Source organism: Sitophilus oryzae, unplaced genomic scaffold (genome assembly GCF_002938485.1).
Source record: "Sitophilus oryzae breed Bouriz unplaced genomic scaffold, Soryzae_2.0 scaffold_684_pilon_pilon, whole genome shotgun sequence".
Classification (NCBI taxonomy): Eukaryota; Metazoa; Arthropoda; class Insecta; order Coleoptera; family Curculionidae; genus Sitophilus; species Sitophilus oryzae.
This window is the reverse complement of record NW_022147289.1, coordinates 685,955-706,397: the sequence shown is the minus strand read 5'-3', so window position 1 is coordinate 706,397 and position 20,443 is coordinate 685,955. Positions and strand designations below refer to the sequence as shown.

Sequence of the window (20,443 nt, the reverse complement as noted above, 5' to 3'; positions counted from 1 at the left end):
GCTTTACCCGACCCCTGAGAGCAACCCGAAAGTACAGGGTAGTAGACTCTTAAATGGAACCGCTAAGAATTCTAAAATGCTCTAAATACAAAAAATGTTCATTTTTTACTTCTCTATCTAACAAAGAAATAATAATAGGGTTTTAACCATTAAAAAACGGAAAAAAGCTATTTTATATTTTAGAAAGTTTTGCATAGAGTTTTGAACACCTTGTATGGTTTGAGATTACGATATTTATAGCAAAGTCAGTACAGACTATCTATAGTAAATACCTAGTATATTTTTGATTTCAAGTCATTTCTTAATATTTTTTTTAAAAAGGCTGAAAAAAAATATTGTTTTATTTATTAATATTTCTGAAACTCTCAAGACATATTTAATAATATTTTAGGATTATGTAAAGTGATGGATAAAGGAAGCTAAAAATGTAATAATATACAGGGTGTTCCTTTAAAAAAAAACCATCCCGATCCACTCACACTTTTTGAGCCACCCTGTAGAAGTTAAGATATTTTCGTGAAATACATCCTAATACATACTTTAGGTTTGTACTAGGAAAAACTATAATGAACACTTGCATTCCCTATTTGCGGCAAGTTTTTGATTGACATCCTGTTAAAAGTGTATTCCCCTATTCATAAATATATGTAAAAATTAGATTTTGATTAACTATAGGCTTAGTATATTTCAGATGATTTCAACAAATTCCGACCGTATCAGTGCTTCACTTCAACGGCAAAAATCAGAAATTATTAGTACTTATTTCACGCCGCCGCGCAGTCATGTTGTTCGCATTAAAATAATATTGAAATCGTGGTTTTGTCATAGTATTTAAGTATTTTAGTTTTTTGCTAGTGCAGTTATTGAAACTATAAAACCACAGATTATGTATCCTATAAGTATACAGATAAAAATCTTGTCCCTAATTACGAAAGTTGTTTTTTATGACGATGTGCAAACGAGTCAAATTTCCTGTGCGCAAAAATAAACTCGCGTAAAATAACAATAAACAGCGTAATAGAGAGATATCGCTAAACCGAATAGCGTGCATGGACGTTAATAAGGCTAGGTGTTATTTCCTTTACGTGAGGTGGTATTAACTCTCTTCATTTATAGTTATCGGATCGGAAAGAATTCTGATCGCGTCGCGTCATATACGTATTATTTACAAATATACTCAGGGTTCCCTATTTAACCCCATGTGCAGTTTCTGTGCCGTAAGAGAAAGACAACATAACCCAGCTCCATATTAAAACTGCATAAGTCTGTTTCACCCGGATATGGATTGAACTGCGATTGCGCCAAACTCCGATTGATTATTGTTTTAGTTCTGTTTGGATTACTTTTTATTTGTGCGCGTAAAAGAGTGATTTTGTTTAGTTTATAGTTTCCAACTATTTTTTGATATTTTTCCAACTCCATGATAATGTGTTATAAATAATAAAAATATAAATAAAATTGAAGGTTAGGTGAAATGTCAGTCAACCACTTCCCTTTAAAAACATCGACCAATGAAAACTTATTCAGGTGAGGCATGCGCAGTTAAATGAATATCCGGGTGAAATAGACTTATGCATAATTCCATATTGCTCTTTCACTGTTTGGGCTTCACTTTTTGGAGATTAGGCTGAGTATATTTGTAAATAATACGTATATGCGTCGCGTCCGCTATTTAAACTTAACCTAACTTTGAATTTAAAACTTTGAAATTGTTTTGTTTACTAGGTATTTTAAAACTAAAGGGCTAAAGTGCTTATTTCCAGTGCTTTATTGTTTAACGTCTGCCAGTGGGTTTAGGGCAACAAGCAACAAATTCTCTTAGAAGGGCTAAGTCGTCATCTGCTGTAAACCTAAGACTCTTTATAGGTTCTTTTGTATTGGAAGAGGTGGAATCTATATTTTGGACCATATTTATTTAATTAAAACTAATCCCAACTAATTTAGAACTCATTTATCAATATACCCATGGAATACTGACATTTTAGATTATTTTTAAAGATGTACCAAATTTTTAAAGAGTACAGATACTAATATTGTCGATATAGTTCGTTTATTTCATTAAAAAAAACTGTTTAAATATTTGTTAAAAAGGACCAATTAATATGATTCCAGTATTCAAACTACATTAATTGACTGTTTGCGTTGATTAATAATAATTGCTCCAAATACTAAAAAGCTGAATTATGTATGTGTATTAGACAGTGTGGTAAAAAGTAACACCTTAAAAATGATATTTAATTTTTCGACAAATGCCTATTTATAACAACAGAGACGTTCATTTTCATAACTTATTATTATATTGATTTCTGATTCAAATCCACATTTATTTAGAATAATTTATTAACGAACACAATTAAGTATGTAGTTAATTAGTATTTGGGCGGAAATACTGGTGGTATATTTAATTAATGGTATACTCTTTTATAAAGATTTAAATAGTTTTCTTTTGCATACAAATGGGCTAGTAATATTATCGTTTTACTAAAAACGATATTACTAGCCTGTACATTTTGTACATTTGTTGTTTTAAAAACAATCTAAAATGTCAATATTCCATGGGTATATTGATAAATGAGGTCTAAATTATAAGAAAATGCATTTTCTACGAAAACTTGAAGGAATAGGTAAGAAGTGGTATAATACAATTTGATAGACAATTAAATTGTGCATCTGATTCTCATAAAATATACAGGGTGTTCTATTTAATGTAAATAAGTTATTGCCGTTTAAAGCTAGTAATTATTTAAAATAAAATTTTAGACACTCTGTATAAGGTAGTATAATTTTTATTATTGCAACACAATAACTGATCGATAAATAAACTTCAGTAAATATTTAGTATTAAAAATTTTGATATCCTCGGAGAAATGAAGCCTTAAAATTTATACTGCAATTTCGGAAAATTGAAAATATTTCAAAAACGGTAAGGTTTAAGTGTAATAAACGTTAATCAAGTTTGCCTTTATTTTAATCGTAGAAACTAAAAATGCAATAATATACAGGGTGTGCCATTTAAAAAAATACAACTTTGATATTTTTTATTTATTTGGGACACTCTGTATCTTGTAAAAATATTAATATATAATAATACTCTAATAGTCCTTCAACAAACCCAAAACTTACAATTTGTAAAAATCTAATCGTTTAGCTACAATACTCCGTGTCGTATGTGGTGAACAACCCTGTATAGAGTATGGCACTGTAAGAACACTTTTAGAACAATTACATTTTTCGTATTCTCGCTATTTAAACTCCTGTGTTTGTAAGTACTAGTTGTTTACGATATTCTCCGATGGTGGTAGCACCGGCGGACCAAGCCTATAGATGAGCGTATGCCGGATCCTGTACTATTATCGTGCAGTCGGATCCTGTACTATTATCGTTTACTACACTTCATGCAGGCAATCATCTCACAAAATATTAAAAATAGCGCTTATAAAGCTATACTGAAAAAAAAGGGGTTACTATTTCTATATCACACAGTATATTTTGCTGTTGTAAGATTAAAGGTTTCAACCTCTAAAGTATTGTAAAAACTAAACTACTTAAAAAATCGTTTTTTAAACCGTTTTAACGTCGCAAAAATTCATTTTGTAAAGTTGCCGCTGCGAATATTGTGTCGTTGTATTCTCTTCTCCGTCGGATTTTCGTACCCTTAAGCAAACAAAGCCGCTTAAAAAATTAGCAGAGAGAAAGAGAAAGAAAAAAAAAACAACGGGACCAGAAACAGGACGGCGAGCGGCGAACAAATAGCGGCAATAAAAGCTTCATATAACAGGATACAATGGTTTCCCGCGGGCATTAAGCGCTCGTAAAAAAGGCGCTTGCGGCTCTACGAATCCTGTTAAAAGATTTAATAAAACGAAGCAACGAGCATATTTTATTAAGCCGACGGTAATGCAGTATAATTACGAGAAAATAGCCACGTTTGGAAAGCCCGTCGAGTGGGCAAATCTGCTAAAGTTCGTCTTAACGGTTTAATAAGGTCATTAGTTGCACAAACTTTCCTACGACTTTGGATGTTTAAATTTCACATTCCATAAAGTTTCTAATTTTTTAGACACTCACACCAAAAAGCTACATTTAACTGGACTAAAATGCATTAATTTGGAGAGGGAACAGTATATTATCAGATACTTATTTTCAATTTAAACATGTAAAAAGGGCGCTTGTGGCTCTACCCAAGTAGTATTTTTAGACACAAAATTGAAACAAAATCTCTGCTGAGAAACATTGCGAAGCAGTTTCGTCACATTTTTGATACATATGTTTCGTAACATAAATCGCTTTTAGTTTCGAAACATTTTACCAAAATATGGTTTCGCTACATAAGCTACAGTAAAGATCTTAATGTCACAAATTGTTCGAAACATTTAAGAAACAGATGTGGCTGACATATACAGATTTCGTACCCGTTTTGTGCCTGAAAAGTTTCCATAATTTACTTGATATTCTGTGTCAGATATGAGAACATATCCTTACTTTATTGCTTGGATTTTCTTCTGCTGTTTTTGCATATAAGAATTCTTCAAGTTTTTATAGTACTATAATTAGAAAAGCAGAAGGAAAAACATATGGTGAGTACAAATACAGTTATTTTTCTTATGCGATTTTATGATTATTTGTTATACGCATTACAGAGATGATTATTTGTTTTAGGAATAAATGTAATAACAGCCAGTACCCATACTCAACAGGAGACCGAAGAAAAATGTTACCAGCAAACGTTTTTTTTTCTCTTTTTTGGGGTATATGCGGAACTCATAAAATCTGGAAGCGAAAAACTGTTTAGAATGTTAACAAACATAGTTAACCAGTGCTTAAATGGTCATCCAGTACCTGAAGAGTGGAAAAAAGCATATATCTCCTCTATATATAAAAAGGGCTCAAGAAAGGATCCCAATAACTACAGGGAAATTTCGGTCACCAGCACTATGAGTCGCCTCTATGGAAGGATATTGAGGAACTTAATTGAAGAGGAATACTCCAGCTACGAAGAAGAAGAGCAGAATGGTTTCAGAGGCGGAAGATCATGTACAGATAATATCTTTGCGTTGAAACAGATCATCGAGAAGAAATCTGCAATGAACCAGGAAGTTCATATAACATTCATCGATCTACAAAAAGCATATGATACAGTACCAATAATAAAATTATGGGAAGTATTGCACGAACCAAGAATTAACGCAGCTCTGATAAAAGCTGTACAAAATCTTTACCATGGAGGAAAATCACAAATAAAAACGGTCAACGGTCTCTCAGAGGAAATTTCTATCACTAAAGGGCTCCGACAGTGTTGCTGTATATCCCCAACACTATTTAAAATTTATATTACCAAGGCCTTATATCTATGGAAAAGAAAATGTAACGGAATGGGTATAGAACTAAATGACATATGCCTATACACCTTGCAATTTGCAGACGACCAGGCCATAATTGCAAACGACAAAGATGACATGGAATATATGGTGCAGAAAATAATTGAAGAATACGCTAAATGGGGTCTCACAGTAAATACAGAAAAAACAAAACACCTTCCAATTGGATCCAATACAGAAAATCTTATTTTGGACAATAATACGGAAATTAGGGCATGTGAAGATTACAGGTACCTGGGATCGATATTTACAGGAGATGGAACGGACGATAGAGAAATAAACAACAGAGTAATAGAGGCACGAAGAGTTATCAGATGCATAAATGGCATTCTATGGAGTACTGAAATTACAAAAAACAGGAAATATAATATATACGAGACACTAGTTAATAGCATATTACTCTATGGATGTGAAACATGGCGACTCACTGAAAGGAATAAAAAGAAATTAGAGACAACAGAATGGACGCGATTAGAAGAGCAATGAGAATTTCACGGAGGGATAAGATCAGAAATGAAGACATTAGACAACAGATGGGAATAGAGGGAACAATAGTAAATGATATAGAACAAAAACAATTAATATGGTACGGCCATGTTCAGAGAATGCACAATGAAAGAATTCCAAAACAAGTCATTCATTGGATACCACCTGGTAAACGAAAGAGAGGACGTCCCAAGAAAACATGGATGGAAGGAATAAGAAGGTCGATGAGCCAGAAAAATCTGACCGAAGATCAATAGGAAAATCGCACAGGGTGGAAGTTAGGCATCGGACAACGTCGTAGGACGTTCTGACCCGAATTTATATATATATTTTGTTACTTCACATTTAGAAACAGTGGCTGCTGAAAACGGAAACACCTTGGACACATATTGTTCGACCCCCTCTGGATATTTAAATTTGACATTTCAGGAAGTTTCTTATTACATGTTTCTTTTAGCAAGCTAATAAATTCCAAGACTCTACACCCACTCTACAGAGTTCCAACGTACGTATTAACGACAGGAAACAATTAAGTCTGACGCAATGCCCCGATAAGTTCCTGATAAGGGTAGACCGCTTCGCAAAAAACTCTATTTCGTTTCTTTTTACCCATAGAGTTCTCCTTCCAGCCCTAAATATTTACTTAAGTTGAAGTGTATCGAGCGCACGAGGGAGATATAAATTTGGCCATTTATCTTAGCTACCGTTTACGCCCGAAAAGCTGGCGTTTAAGTGACCGATAAAAAGACATTTAATTATTCGGAGAGAGAAATATATAGTAGGATAAATTCTAAAATTTAATTTAGATTCTGTGGTTTATTTCAAATTTTACCGCTACATAAAATGTAGGCAGAAGACGATTAAAGCCCCATACTCACTATTCGTTACGGCGCGGCTGGTGCGGCGGCGAACGGAGGTCATTATTACAGAATTAGGTGGTAATAAATACATCATCAAAAAATACATGTTTTTAATGAATAATTATGCCTCCCTCACATATTTAGATACTCTCTTTGTAATTAGGTAGCTCATTGTTGTCTTTTTTTCCGGTGAGGAGGGAAAAAATCTTGCATAAGACACCAGCACATTTGCCCACAGCACATATGACCCACAGTTGGGTAGTTAACTAAAAAACCCTCCTCCAACTACCACTTTACACTAGAATTCACTCTCGCATTGCTTCAGTGCAAAGGGTGTCTATAGATTTATGATGTTCGTTGTCTCTCTTCCATCTCTTTACCACTTATTATATTTCGGACTATCCGATATACTAGCTTCCATTGTACTTCCCCTTTAACTAGGTACATCATAAATGTGGGTAAGTCAAAGAGTCTGCCGGTTTCTGTACGGAATTGTTCCCTAAGGACCTGCCATCGTTCACACGCAAATAGTGTATGTTGAACATCATCATCTTGACCACAGTAGTAGATGCATGATGCACTATCAACCCTACGACGATCGTATAAATATTTTCTAAAACATCCATGGCCAGACAATGCTTGGTTCATGAAGTAATCGACTTCTCCATATTGTCTGTGCGTTTTATTCTGCGTAGTCTTTGCATTAGCTTGCGATTGTTTGTGACGTTATGCCATACCGGTGCAGCATACAACAGCTGCGAGTGTACAACACTAGCAAGTACTTTTCTTTTGGATGCTCTAGCACCTCCTACCTTTGGCATGAGTAAGGCTAAAAAGCGGTGACAGTTTTCTCGGCCTTGGTGATGCTTTTATTAATATGGTCCGCAAAATTCAATTTGGTATCCAGACCCATTCCTATTTATTTTAAAGAATTACTTGGGTAAATTAGAGTTCCTTGCACATAAAATTGCACCGGGGATATTTTTCTTTCTCTAGCCAGCAATACTGCTTCAGTTATGTGAAGCTACGGTTAACAGATTATTCTCCATCCAGTTTACAACTCTTTGGATTGCCACGTTGACGGTGTTCATCAGTACATCTTCATCTTTTGCACATGATACAATAGCAAGGTCATCTGCAAAGGCAACTAAAGTTGTTTTGTCTGGCATTTCTATCCTCAGTAGTTCATCATAGAGTACGTTCCCGAGCATAGGTCCCAAGACTGATCCCTGTGGTACACCGCTATTTATCATCACAGTTTTTTGTAACTCTTCGGCCTCTATTATGATTCTTCTCTCTGATATATATTATGATTCTCCTCCCCATATTCCAATGCTATGATATCAATTAGACATTGATTTATTTTCCTCTTTTGTTGATTGTTCAATATAACTTGTCAGGAGGCGTTGTTAAATGTAATTTGTTTCCCTTCCTCAGTAGTACCAGTTTGCCTATTTTCCATTCTGATGGGAATTGACTTTTCCGAGCTAATGCATTATACACTAATAGAACGTGTTCAGGTTTATTATGAGTAGCCTTTAGTACTGATGGTATATTACTGGGACCAGGAGCTTTATTATTTTTTAGTTTGTTGGACGCCACACAAAAATTGTAAAATTTAAAACTTTATTATCTAAATTGTAAATATCACAGTCATATATCACAGGTGGGTGAGTTGGAAACAGATGTTTTACAACTTTTACCGTAAAGTCCATTGTAAGTTGAGGTTTAGGAGGGAAACCTAGCAACTTAGTTTCATTTTTAAGACACTCTGTATACATAAATAAAATTATTGATTTTTAAAATATTATTCACAAACTAGGGAGAGGGAAATCAGGCGACAAAAGAGAATGATAGTTGTTAAAGGATGGCTTTGAGACTACCATTCGAGACGTATTGATGTTATTTTGGTTCGTAAGTTTTGTGACAAAGAATGTTATTAAAGGTAAAGTAAATATTTTCTCATTAATTAACTAGTGTTACATAAAGAATATATTTCATTTTTCGTGTTCTGATTCTGTTCTAAAGCTTTTCTCTATTTATTTGATCTGATAAAGATAATAAATATAAAACATGTGTATACATTTAATGAAATCGATTATGCTGTGAATAATTTCAGTTTAAAAGTAATCTAAATACAATCGTTTATTGTCTATTCGTACCGATGTTTGTGGTTCAGGGTAAGAATAAGGGCCTTGTTGAGGCGTACTAACAATTTTCGACCATGAATAAATTTTGATTTCGACCTAAAATAAAAATAAAAAAAATTGTGTAAATATAAGATAGAAATACCTCCATTTAAACAAACAAACAGTATTCAGACAAATAGGTGTAAACAAGTAAGTAAAATAACATATACAATATACAGAATAAAGAGAAAATTAAACATAACGCTAAAAAGAATAAGTCAGACTAACAAGCAATTCTAGACTCTAAACACTAATATCAAGGGTGTCCCGGTAGAATTCGTCAACGATGTAAAATGCAAGGTTTTTATGGAATTAACCAATCTTAAAGCAACCGGAAGATGATTAAAGATCTTTCGGCCCTCATATATTATCGATCTTTTGACCAATGTGCTATTTGGAAGTGGTAAGGGCAGATTCAGGGTTTGGCGGGTAACAATATTGGGTATAGGACCCTGTAGTCTGATACGATTTTTAAAAAAACTAAACAAAAACTAACAAAACCTGTTCTAACAAAAACTAACAAAAGCTGTTCAGTTTTGAACGATATAAATGTGGCATGTTTTGAAAGTATGAGGACAGTTTCTATATTATTATTTCTATTTTATTAAAGTTCAGGACAGCAGTTAGATTCTCTGGAATAGTGATCGGGGTTTACTCTGCCGTGCTCTTTTACTCGTGAATTCCAGGCAGAGTACGGCACTCACATTCATTTCATTTAATAAAATAAGTAGGACTATTTACAAATTTAGCGTTTCATTTATGTGACCTATTCTTCACAAATTTTCCAAAATATTGCGCATCCGAGATAATCACAATAAAAAAATATTTAACACAACGTAGGTTCCTTTTATTCATTTAAATTGTTTGTTAAACAGTTGGCCAAAATATTACCTCTTCAACTTTGTTGACGAACTTGGGTTGTTACACTAAAAAGTACTTTGTATAAAATCTAGACCTTAAATCTAACTCTCTAAGCCGGATTTTCTTTATGAATAAGAAAAGCAAGGGTAAAATTTCCACCTACCTCTGCGTTTTTAAAGTTAATATTCGTTCGAATCGTCCTCTGGTGCAGGGGCTGAACGGGGCGCGCGTTATTTCCCAGCGGAGCCTTTGGCGCGTCTTCGGAGCCCTGCATTAATTTTCGGAGCTGGTACAGCTAGAAATCACAAACAAATAACTTTTTAGAATAGGTTATAATAACAACAAAAAAATCGTTTCTAAACAAATTTTCTGTTTAGATTTTTCCTTTGAATAAAATGATTATGGAAGGAGCATAACAAAACTTGGGTCGAGCGCGATGGGGACGTAATATGGCCGACTTAAATTCCGCTCTATCTGTGTCGTTCTAATTTTATTCAAAACGTGAATGGTAGACTCATCAATCACCAAATAGGTCAATCATTTGTTGTTTTATTTTACGTTGTCAATAAATGTTAGTAGTTTTTAAAATTGTTAGAAAAATACTAACTGACCCGGCAAACGCTGTTTTGCCATAATAGTATATTGTTTTATTAGGAGTAACAATAATTATACTTTTTGTGGCGCAGCTGAAGGTGTGACGGACGAACGTAAACGAGTCTAAAGGTGCGTTCATACCGGCTGCGCCGCACCGTGCCCCGCCACGCATATAATTTTTTTGACATATACTTTTGTGCGCGGTAAAAAAATATACTTCAAAAGTACATGTTAAAAAAACGTATGCGCGGCGTGGCGCGAAGCGGCGCAGCCGGTGTGAACGCACCTTAACATACAGCCGAGGCACAAAAAGTTATTTTTACTCAATAGAACATGCGTGACGAACATTTTTTTTCAAACTCCACAAATAAGTTTTTAAATAATATAAAAACCGAAATCAAATGTCGATTAAGGTTCACTAAAACTAGTTTTGGTTTAGTTTCTTCAATTTTGTCATGAAACAGTGACGTATCATAACAGTGGCGTAATTCGCTCATTAATTTATGTATAATTAATTTTGATTATTGAAAATGTGTACTTGTTTCCACACCACCCAAGAGGTAAAGTACATGGCGTGTTTATTTTAACGTGGTCTCCCCGGAGGCCTATTCCACTAGGTAAATTGAAAACTTTAACTTATCTGCACAAGACCGACGGACCTGGCTCATTGATGTAAAGTCCATCGTATCTGCTGTGCTGGGCTCATCAGGGTGGTCTCTCAATTTGTCCAACTCTTCATCTTCAGCCGCCAGAGGGATATCTACAGGCAAGTCCAACTCCTCTTCATCGGATTCGTCGAGTGACACTTCAGTGACGTTGTCACAGGATTTCCCGTTGCAGTATGCACAAATCATTGAACATTTTAATCCAGCTTTTCTGCATCCGCAGGCTTTACCACAGTTGTTAGTTTTGCATTTACAGGATAAAAATGCAAATATGGATTTTGGAGCTGGATCTGTCAAACTGGTGTAATGTTGTGACTGGAGTAATGCCTGTTTTTGTTTTCTTCCAACCCCATTCTTCGGCATCTTTGGTACAACCAGACCAATGCTGAACCTGGTGGTAAGTTCGCAATGAATGCTGTCCAGCACGACAATTAATTATTCATAAATTAATTATTATTATATTAAACGAATTAATGATACGCCACTGTTTTATGACAAAATTGAAGAAACTAAACTAAAACTAGTTTTAGTGAACCCTAATCGACATTTGATTTCGGAAATCGACTATACATATGTATATCATACTTTACGCAAAATTGTAAAATTTCCAGGGATTTTGTGCCTAAACGGTTGACTTTCACGAAAATTTTCATAGAAGCTTTTTTATAGGAAATTTTATTCTCTTTAATTTCTCTCTCTTCAAATTTTTACGAAAAACGCATAGTTTTCGAGATATTTACAAAATACCGATTTCGGGCGCCATCTTGGCAAGATGGCGGCGCCGGCGGCAAGTGTGGAAATGTGCATTTTATGGATAATGGATAATGTAAGAGACCCCAAAACCTATAAACCTGCAAAGTTTCAAAACTTCCGGACTTTTTTCCAAGCAGGCTCCTTTTTTGATCCCCATTGACTGAACTAGATGTTTAATAATATATTTTTGTACTTTTATGCATACCCCCGGTGTTTTCAGGTACGGATAGCGTGTTATAATCTGCCAGATATATTTTATTTGACGGATAGCAGAAAAACGCGTATCTTCACCTATAGATATCAGTATCTATTAGATAAATTAAACTTATCTCCCAGATATCCTGGCGCCCGAACTGCCAAATAGTGCTTTATTTGTCGGATAAAAATTTGACGCATGAGCAAAGGCATGAGGAGGTATTGATTTTATTTGATATTTGACAAAATTGCTTAACATAACCAAGACATTGTTATTATTGAAGATTTCGTTTATTCCAATAAATTCGATTTTAGATTATTTGGAAAAGACTTACCTATTCTGAGTATGTATGCTATAATCATTTTAGAACGTATGGGGTATAAACACCAATAAACACATTGAAATGGTGCAGAAAACTATTGTTGCTAGTGCCGGACTTTATAAGGACTGTTACAAAATAAAGAGAGTCTCTGTTCTGTTAGAGCATCAGAACGAAGAGAATGCATTAAGTTAGGATAATAGTGATAACACAGTAATTTATAAATCATTTTATTTAAATCCTTTCAATTATAAACCATTACTACATATTATATAAAATGCTAATGTTTATCTGTGTCGTCTCTACTGAAGTAACGACTTGCTCTAGAAAGTTGCTTTTTTTACTAAAAGATAGCTAAATGGCTCTTCTAAAAACTGTCGTCGCCGGATTTTTTGTTTTTCATTTAATTAAAAAAAAGTATTTTTTTTCTGATCTCGTGGCGGATGCGCCAGGCTTAGTTTGGTTTGGTTTTTACCAACCAGTTTTTAATAAAGCTCTAAAGTAGGTAAAAAATAAATAAAACTTTTTAAATCAAACTATTTATTTCTTTTTTAATTCGTATATCTTAATTCATTAATATTATAACAGGAACCTTATAAAACCTGTTATTGAACTCACATTTGCTTTTATTTCTTTTGTGTTACAATTTTAGTTTAATTTCTTGCACTATGTACCTTATACCGTATGATCGAAAAAAAAACGGCGTCTAGTTGGCTGGGAAACGATGATCGATGATATTTCCCATATAAATTTACATATGAAATGACAGCAATCTTTATTTCATAGCCATTGCTGACGTCAATTTTTTTACTGCTTAGAACTTGGAACGTTTGAAATTGTTTAAAAAATTATTTGTGGCTTTTGAAAAAAAAATAGCATGTTCTATTCGGAGTAAAAATGACTTTTTGTACCTCGGCTGTATCTAAAATTTTGTAATTTCCCGACTTGATATAATCTCATTTTATACATCTATAAATGCTAACTTCAACTAATGTCAAACATTATTAAGTATCACAGTTTTGGTAGAATGGCAGCATTAAATCAAACCAAACACATCGAAATTAATTAAACCGAATTGTTTAAGTGATATTTTTAAAAGTCAATAACTCGATAACGGTTGGTTTGAGGCACATTGTGTGTATTTCGATTTTTGCTTAAAATCGAGGGAAGAACCGAAATATGCAATAATATACAGGGGATTGCATTTAAAAAATGAAACTTCTATGTGCCACGACTTTATGACCGACCCTGTATACTTAAATATATTACCCGCTAATAGATTTTTAAAAACCCTATAACTTTTATATTTAACTTTTTGCGGTACCTCTTATATTTTACCTAATCGACTGTTCCCAGGCATATCAGCGACCCTGTATTAGAGATAAACCAAGTTTTCTCAAAATAGTGATAATAAAAAGGTTTTTCCTCTAGTAAACACAATCCAGGGACATACCGTAGTCAATGTAAACACATTTGCTATACAATATTGTAAGTTTGTTAATTTGTATCCGTTTTAGTAGTGTATGCGGGTTTCTGAGTAAAAATAATTGGTTTTCTTCCAGTGCATGTGTTTAATCATAAACGTAACATAATATAATGTATATTTAATATGTTTTTTATTTATTTTACTTAAATAGTTAATTTACATTTTACCATTAAGTCACAATATTAGCAATTTTAAATTGCTTAGTTTAAATATAATCAAAAATAATTACAGGCTTTCGCTAAGGACACAAAATGACTGTAATTTTCATGCTAATAAAGTAATGAAACCTTCAAGTTGCTTCACACCTTGGCCCACCCCAGCACGCAACGACACCCTCGCAAACCCTAATTATATTTTCAAAGTGCCGTAGGTAATTAAAGGTTTTAAAACGCAACTTCTAAGGAGGTTATTAGCTGTAATTTGTGTGTGAGCAACGGTGAAACCACTGTCAAATCCATTAGGTTTGTGTAAATACGTTTGAGGTTCTTAAATTTAACAAAGAAAAATTAATTAAAAAACCATTTTATCTAGAAGTAAGTAGTACTGTTGGAAAAACTACATTTTAATAGTATTAAATACTCCATATAGTTTTGTTTTTATGTTTTCCTATCTATCTGGCCTGCCAAGATCTGCCAAAATTAGTGTTTTTTAAATATAAGTAAAACGCTAGTATAGTTAAATATAGCACACTTGATATTTTGCTCGATTCCTCTTCGAAATATAGAGTATATAAAAATTCGCCCGCTTTAAATAAGTAGACTTCGAACGGCGCCGGCTGTAATGCAAAAAAAATTCTAGCTGTGAGCATCAATTAAAACGAAAATAATATTTGTTCTGAGAGGTGCAGAATTTTATAACAATTTAAAATATAATATAAATAGTAAACCAAGACATAAGTTTTGCTACAGGTGTTCGACATATCTACAGTCGTCTGTTATGGACAGTCGGGGCCGTTTTTGAACATTTCTCGCAGAATTCATTAACTCAGTGGGGGTGAAAGATACCTTCTCATAACTGCTAAGTATTTCTACTTCTTGTCTAGATTATACATTTAAAATTAAGAACCTTTATTCTTCCGCAAATATATCCATAGGATTAGATCCATAGGCACTAAGTCCGGCGGCCTCGACGGCCAATGGCTGGGATCTTGGTTAGCTATTTAATTATTCTTGAAATTGGCTGCAAAAATTTGCTGATAACTTCAGCGTTCTGAGGCGGTGCTTCATCTTGCTGGAAAAATATGTTTTCGAGTTCCATTAGGGGCATATCATCAATAAGGGGTCCAAAGCCTACTAGTTAAAGTGGCGCACTTTTAAAAATTCTTTATTTCGAAGGGGATTATAACAAAATATTAAGTGTAGTATATTTTTGGAAAGGTAATTTTAAATTCTTTTCAGTTAATTAAAAATATACAGGGTGTCCCGAATAAAAAATCAATTTTTCTGTTGATAGCTCTTAAATTATATTTTAGTTAAAATTAAAAAAAAATATTACTTAAACCATTAAATCCTACGTAGAAAGGTGATTTGGAAATGTTTACATAGAAATACAAAATTTTTCATAGCAAAAAAATTTTAGCGATTTGTTAAAAATGCACATTATTGAAAAACTAATAACTCCGAAACGGTAACAGATATGTGCGGTTTTCACCATCATGTTTTCGATGAAAATTGAGCTCCAGATACTGATATTAATTTTCGTCTATCTCCTATAGAAAAAGGTGTTTCCATTTAGAAGCGTCGAATTTGACCCACACTGTACAGGGTGGCTCGAATTCGACGCTCATCATTGGGATTTCGGAAACCGTAAGAGATACAGGATCGGTTAAATGGAGGTAAATTTGATGTTCAATAAAATGCCGTATTGCAATTTGAAAAATTCCGAATACTTCCGAATATAATAGTTGAGGGTTGGAACCTTTGGTGTTACACAGCAAAATAAAAACACTAAATCACCACACTACACCAAAACACTTTTACTTTTACATTGGACGCGCGTTTCGCTAACAATGTTAGCATCATCAGCAGATGATTAAAACCTAAAAAACCTTTTTAGTAGTTAGCGAAATGCACGTCCAGTGTAAAAGTAAAAGTGTTTTGGTGTAGTGTGGTGATTTAGTGTTTTTATTTTGCTTCCGAATATATTCGAAAAAAAAAACGGAACTCTCAATTTTGTTTTCTATTGTTTCCTGGCTTTATTTGTTAAGATAACTTAAAATGAAAAACACATTTTCATGGCCACTTTTTCTGGTCTATAACTCTGTGTGATTAAATATTGACTCTGACGTTTCGACTTCTGGCGACCATCATCATCAACTTAATTTTTTTAAATACGGACTACGGACGATTTTTTATGATTTTTTTTCAATTTAATTAAATCCTTTCATCACTCTTAAAACACTATATACAGGGTGTCCCAGAAATGAGTGCAGATATTTTAAGGGGTGGTAGATCTGGTCAAAATAAACATATTTTCTCTTTACCATTTTTAAAATAAATTGAAAATATCCGAGTAATTTAACTTTGAAAATTTAAAAAAATAATCGCAACATTTTGAGAACCGCCGGCAGATATCGCCAACTACATCCAATTACCCGGATCAAGCCAGGATTTCAGTTAATTCGACGCACTGTGTTGCCATAGGGACAAGAAAGTATATGTTAAAAGTAAGTCATAAAATCACAACACCTGAGGAGTTTGCAGAGATGCATTACATTTTTAAGATTGTGATATTATTACATAAAATAAATTAAAAGTTAAATGTTTAATAATGTGTTAAAAAATGTGTTAAAAAAGTTAAATTAAAAAACTTACCCAACATTAAAAAATATACTTATGACCGATCGATGTGACTATGACAGTTCTCTTTTTCGATATACACTTAACTAAAATACACTTCACCGTGCTGCTTTATTTGTACATGCTATTATAATAACTACTAAAATAACAGTCCCCATTTTTAACACATTATTTTCATATAGGCCTCATCACAATTTGAATCACTCATTTACAAAACACCTTGAAAAGCACACATTACTTTGAATACCTTTCCGAATGAATAAATGTTGAGAATTATTGTCTCTTACCGCCACTTTCCGAACTACTTTCAATCTAAGAAAATACGTGTTTCACTCAACAATTTTAAATACGTATTTTGTTTTTTCGCTATTTTTTCTATGTATTTCAACAATTCCATTGACAGCCCAATCGTCGCGTCGGCCGTCGGCCAAGAGAGCGGCGCATCACTGGTAGCTGCTCCTTTGTCGCGCCGCCGCGCCGTGTCGAGCTTGCGTCATGCGAGGTTGCCGTAGTTTCAACAATTTCAAATTCAAGACACTCGAAGCAATCAAATTCTTATTAAATTTTAAAAATAAAACAGAAAAATATGAAAGGAAACAAACAAAACACAAATGAATTGGTTATTGATAAGGTCACAAAAAAGAAATTTCTAAAATGTTTATCGTAATTCAGAATTCAATACATCGACAACAGCCCGACGAATAATCAATTCATTTTTGTTTTGTTTATTTCCTTTCATGTTTCTCTGTTTTATTTTTAAAATTTAATACGAATTTGATTGCTTCGAATGTCCTGAATTTGAAATTGTTGTAACTACGGCAACGTTGCTTAACATCGTCATCTGACGCAAGCCCACCACGACGGCGCGGCGACCGGCGACTCAAAGGACCAGTTCACACGCGGCGGTTCTTGGCTGACGGTTAGGGCAGAGAAGAACGACCGGTTAGGCTGTCGATGGAATTGTCGAAATACATCGAAAAAATAGCGAAAAAACAAAATACGTCGTCAATAATTGTTGAGTGAAACATGTATTTTCTTAGATTGAAAGTAGTTCGTAAAGTGGCGATAAAAGACAATAATTCTCAACATTTATTCATTCAGAAAGGTATTCAAAGTAATGTACGCTTTTCAAGGTGTTTTGTAAAACAGTGGTTCAAATAAAACAGAGAAACATGAAAGAAAACAAACAAAACATAAATTAATCGATTATTCGTTGGGCTGTTTTCTAAATTTTTTGAATTGAATTCTAAATTACGATAAACATTTTAGGAATTTCTTTTTTTGACCTGATTGTGAATAATATGAATCATTTTATTAAATTTATTCCAAAATAAAGTTATTTTGCAGCATAACAAAGATTTTCGTAAACGTCATAAACGTAATGTTTCAGTTAATTTTCGGTGGTTTTTGTTAAGTTTTCATTGAAAGGGTAAGTACTAAAAATAATTAATGTGTTTGGTTTCTATAATTATTAATAATGAGCACTGATAAAAGATTAAATTTAACATTCCTAATTTTTTGAGTAGAAATTTGTCTATGAATTTATAAATGTAGAACTATGTTCCGCTGAATTATGTAGAATGTGGATAACATCGGAGGTTGCAACACTGCAAGGTTTAGATACACCGTAGGGAAATCTCAGGTGAATAAACAAGTGGCACTAGAAAGTTTTTTCAAATTTCCCGGAAAATGTCAAGAAAAATTTTAAATTTTCAACATTTTCTTTTTCGCAAAAAAACCTCATAGGCGTGTTTCTGGAGTTGAACTATACTACCAGTTAAAATATTTGCACTTATTTCTGGGACACCCTGTATAGTCACTTTGATATTTGCCGACGTTTCGTACAGAAAATTCCATTACCAGAATATTTTATGCAAAAAAAATAAATAAATAAAAATGCAAATCCGAAATCCCAATGATGAGCGTCGAATTCGAGCCACCCTGTACAATAAAAAGTATGGAACTGATACGGAACGGAAGCTTACGTATAGCGTCAATACAATAAAAAATACGGAACGCATATGAAATGGATATGGAATGGAAACAGAAGGTATAGTGAAAATCAACCTTAATAATTTCACCCCTCCAAAAAAGAAAACAACGAAGTCAAAAGCAAACACCGCAAAACGCCGGTTATGATAATAATCGTCAGATAAATAGATCCATAAAGCGGAGTTATGTGCGTGTCAAATCCGAAGCGACCATTAAATCAAAGCGAGAGCTTCGGTTAGCAAAAAACCGTTTTTAGCTAATTGCGCCCGTAGATTAGGGCGGCGTTCGGCGTTCGGCTGACTCTCGCCCTCGTACGTACCTCGTGTTTGGTAATATAAATGGGCTTATTAAGGATGATCCACACGGTGGTTTCCCAGCAGCCAGGGTGCGTCGTCGAGCCCTCGTACGTCATGAAGTGGTCGGTGTCGGGCAGCATTGCCCGCAGCGAGATGTGCTTGACCGGTGTGGCCGCACCTGCAAGAGAAAAAAAAAGGATTACTTTTTTATTATTCCATTTTTTCTTGTTTCAAAGGAGAATAGGTAAGGTATTTAGGATAAAAAAAAGAACTGAATATATATTTTTTTTTCAATCGTCACAAAACTAGAATATTTTTTTTCATACACCCTCATGATAATTAAAAAAATTGCAAATTGTTGGTGGCAGACTCATTTCGCTCTTAAAAATTAACTAAGGCCATGTATTGACATGATCTATAAAAACAAAATGCTAAGAAGACATGGTTCTGATCGTAAAATTATATTTTAGGAAAATTTACACACAAAATTATTGCACACGGTGTTTTAAAGTTACGGTAAAAAAACAACCCCTCGATTTACTCTGTATAATATTCCAAATACTAAATTTTATCAAAAACTGAGTTTACGAATAAAAGGCGATATAATAATTATATACAGCTTGCTAAAAAATTCATGAAAATGGGGCTAAAAATAACAAAAATGTAACACTTTAAAAATAACCGAAATTTTCTCCGTTGCGTTTTTTTGCCTCTGACTGTAAATTCATAAATAACTACATTTCGTTTTTCCTCGTATAATAGAGCGATGAGGAATTTAAATTTAATTTAAGAAAGGCTAAAATGTCAAATAATTTAACTAAACATTGCTAAAAAAATCATCGAATTCGGCCCAATAGAACAAAATATATACAACTTTAATAATACATGATATTCTAATATGCCCACTTTCTTGCTGCTTAGTGTGTATTTGAACGGAACTCTGTCACCTCTTTAAAAACCAGCACACTTTTTACCTTACTGAAAATCTAAAGGAAAAAAATATTCCAGCTTTTCAAGAAATAATAAATATTAGTAGTATAGTATGTTTTAAACAAAAAATCAAAGTATTTAGTTGATATTTGCTTGGGTTTATCAAACAGCATAAAGTAAATTATGTCAAGTTTCAATTCAGCCGATTAGAAGTTTACTCTGGATTGGCTTTAGAAGCAGTAGAGCGATCGACATTTTAGGGAGAGATTTTAGATAATTATAGTTAAATTATCGGAGCATTTATAACACAAGCGAATCGTGAGCTAATTCGAAGATAATTAATGAGAATCTATTTATATCTATAATAATTTAACCTGCTAAAATTGAAATTAAGTCTTTTATAATTAGTTAACTTGTGCATCTAGATATATAGAGTTTCACCAAATTATTGAACCTTTGGTGTTACACAGCAAAATAAAAACACTAAATCACCACAATACACCAAAACACTTTTACTTTTACACTAGACGCGCGTTTCGCTAACCATGTTAGCATCATCAGCAGATGATTATAAACTATTTATACACCAAAACACTTTTACTTTTACACTGGACGCGCATTTCGCTAACCATGTTAGCAT

General features: G+C 33.5%; 1 protein-coding gene across 1 annotated transcript in view; it reads right to left on the bottom strand.

The window, feature by feature from the left end:
* LOC115888118 (carbonic anhydrase-related protein 10-like) overlaps positions 1-20,443 on the bottom strand; it is a 251,929-nt gene that overhangs the window by 41,684 nt on the left and 189,802 nt on the right. The window contains exons 7-8 of the mRNA XM_030907702.1: positions 18,897-19,051; positions 9,938-10,069 (exon numbers count right to left, since the gene is read on the bottom strand). Of these exons, the coding sequence (XP_030763562.1) occupies positions 9,938-10,069; positions 18,897-19,051 (287 nt within the window). The remainder of the gene's footprint in view (positions 1-9,937; positions 10,070-18,896; positions 19,052-20,443) is intronic.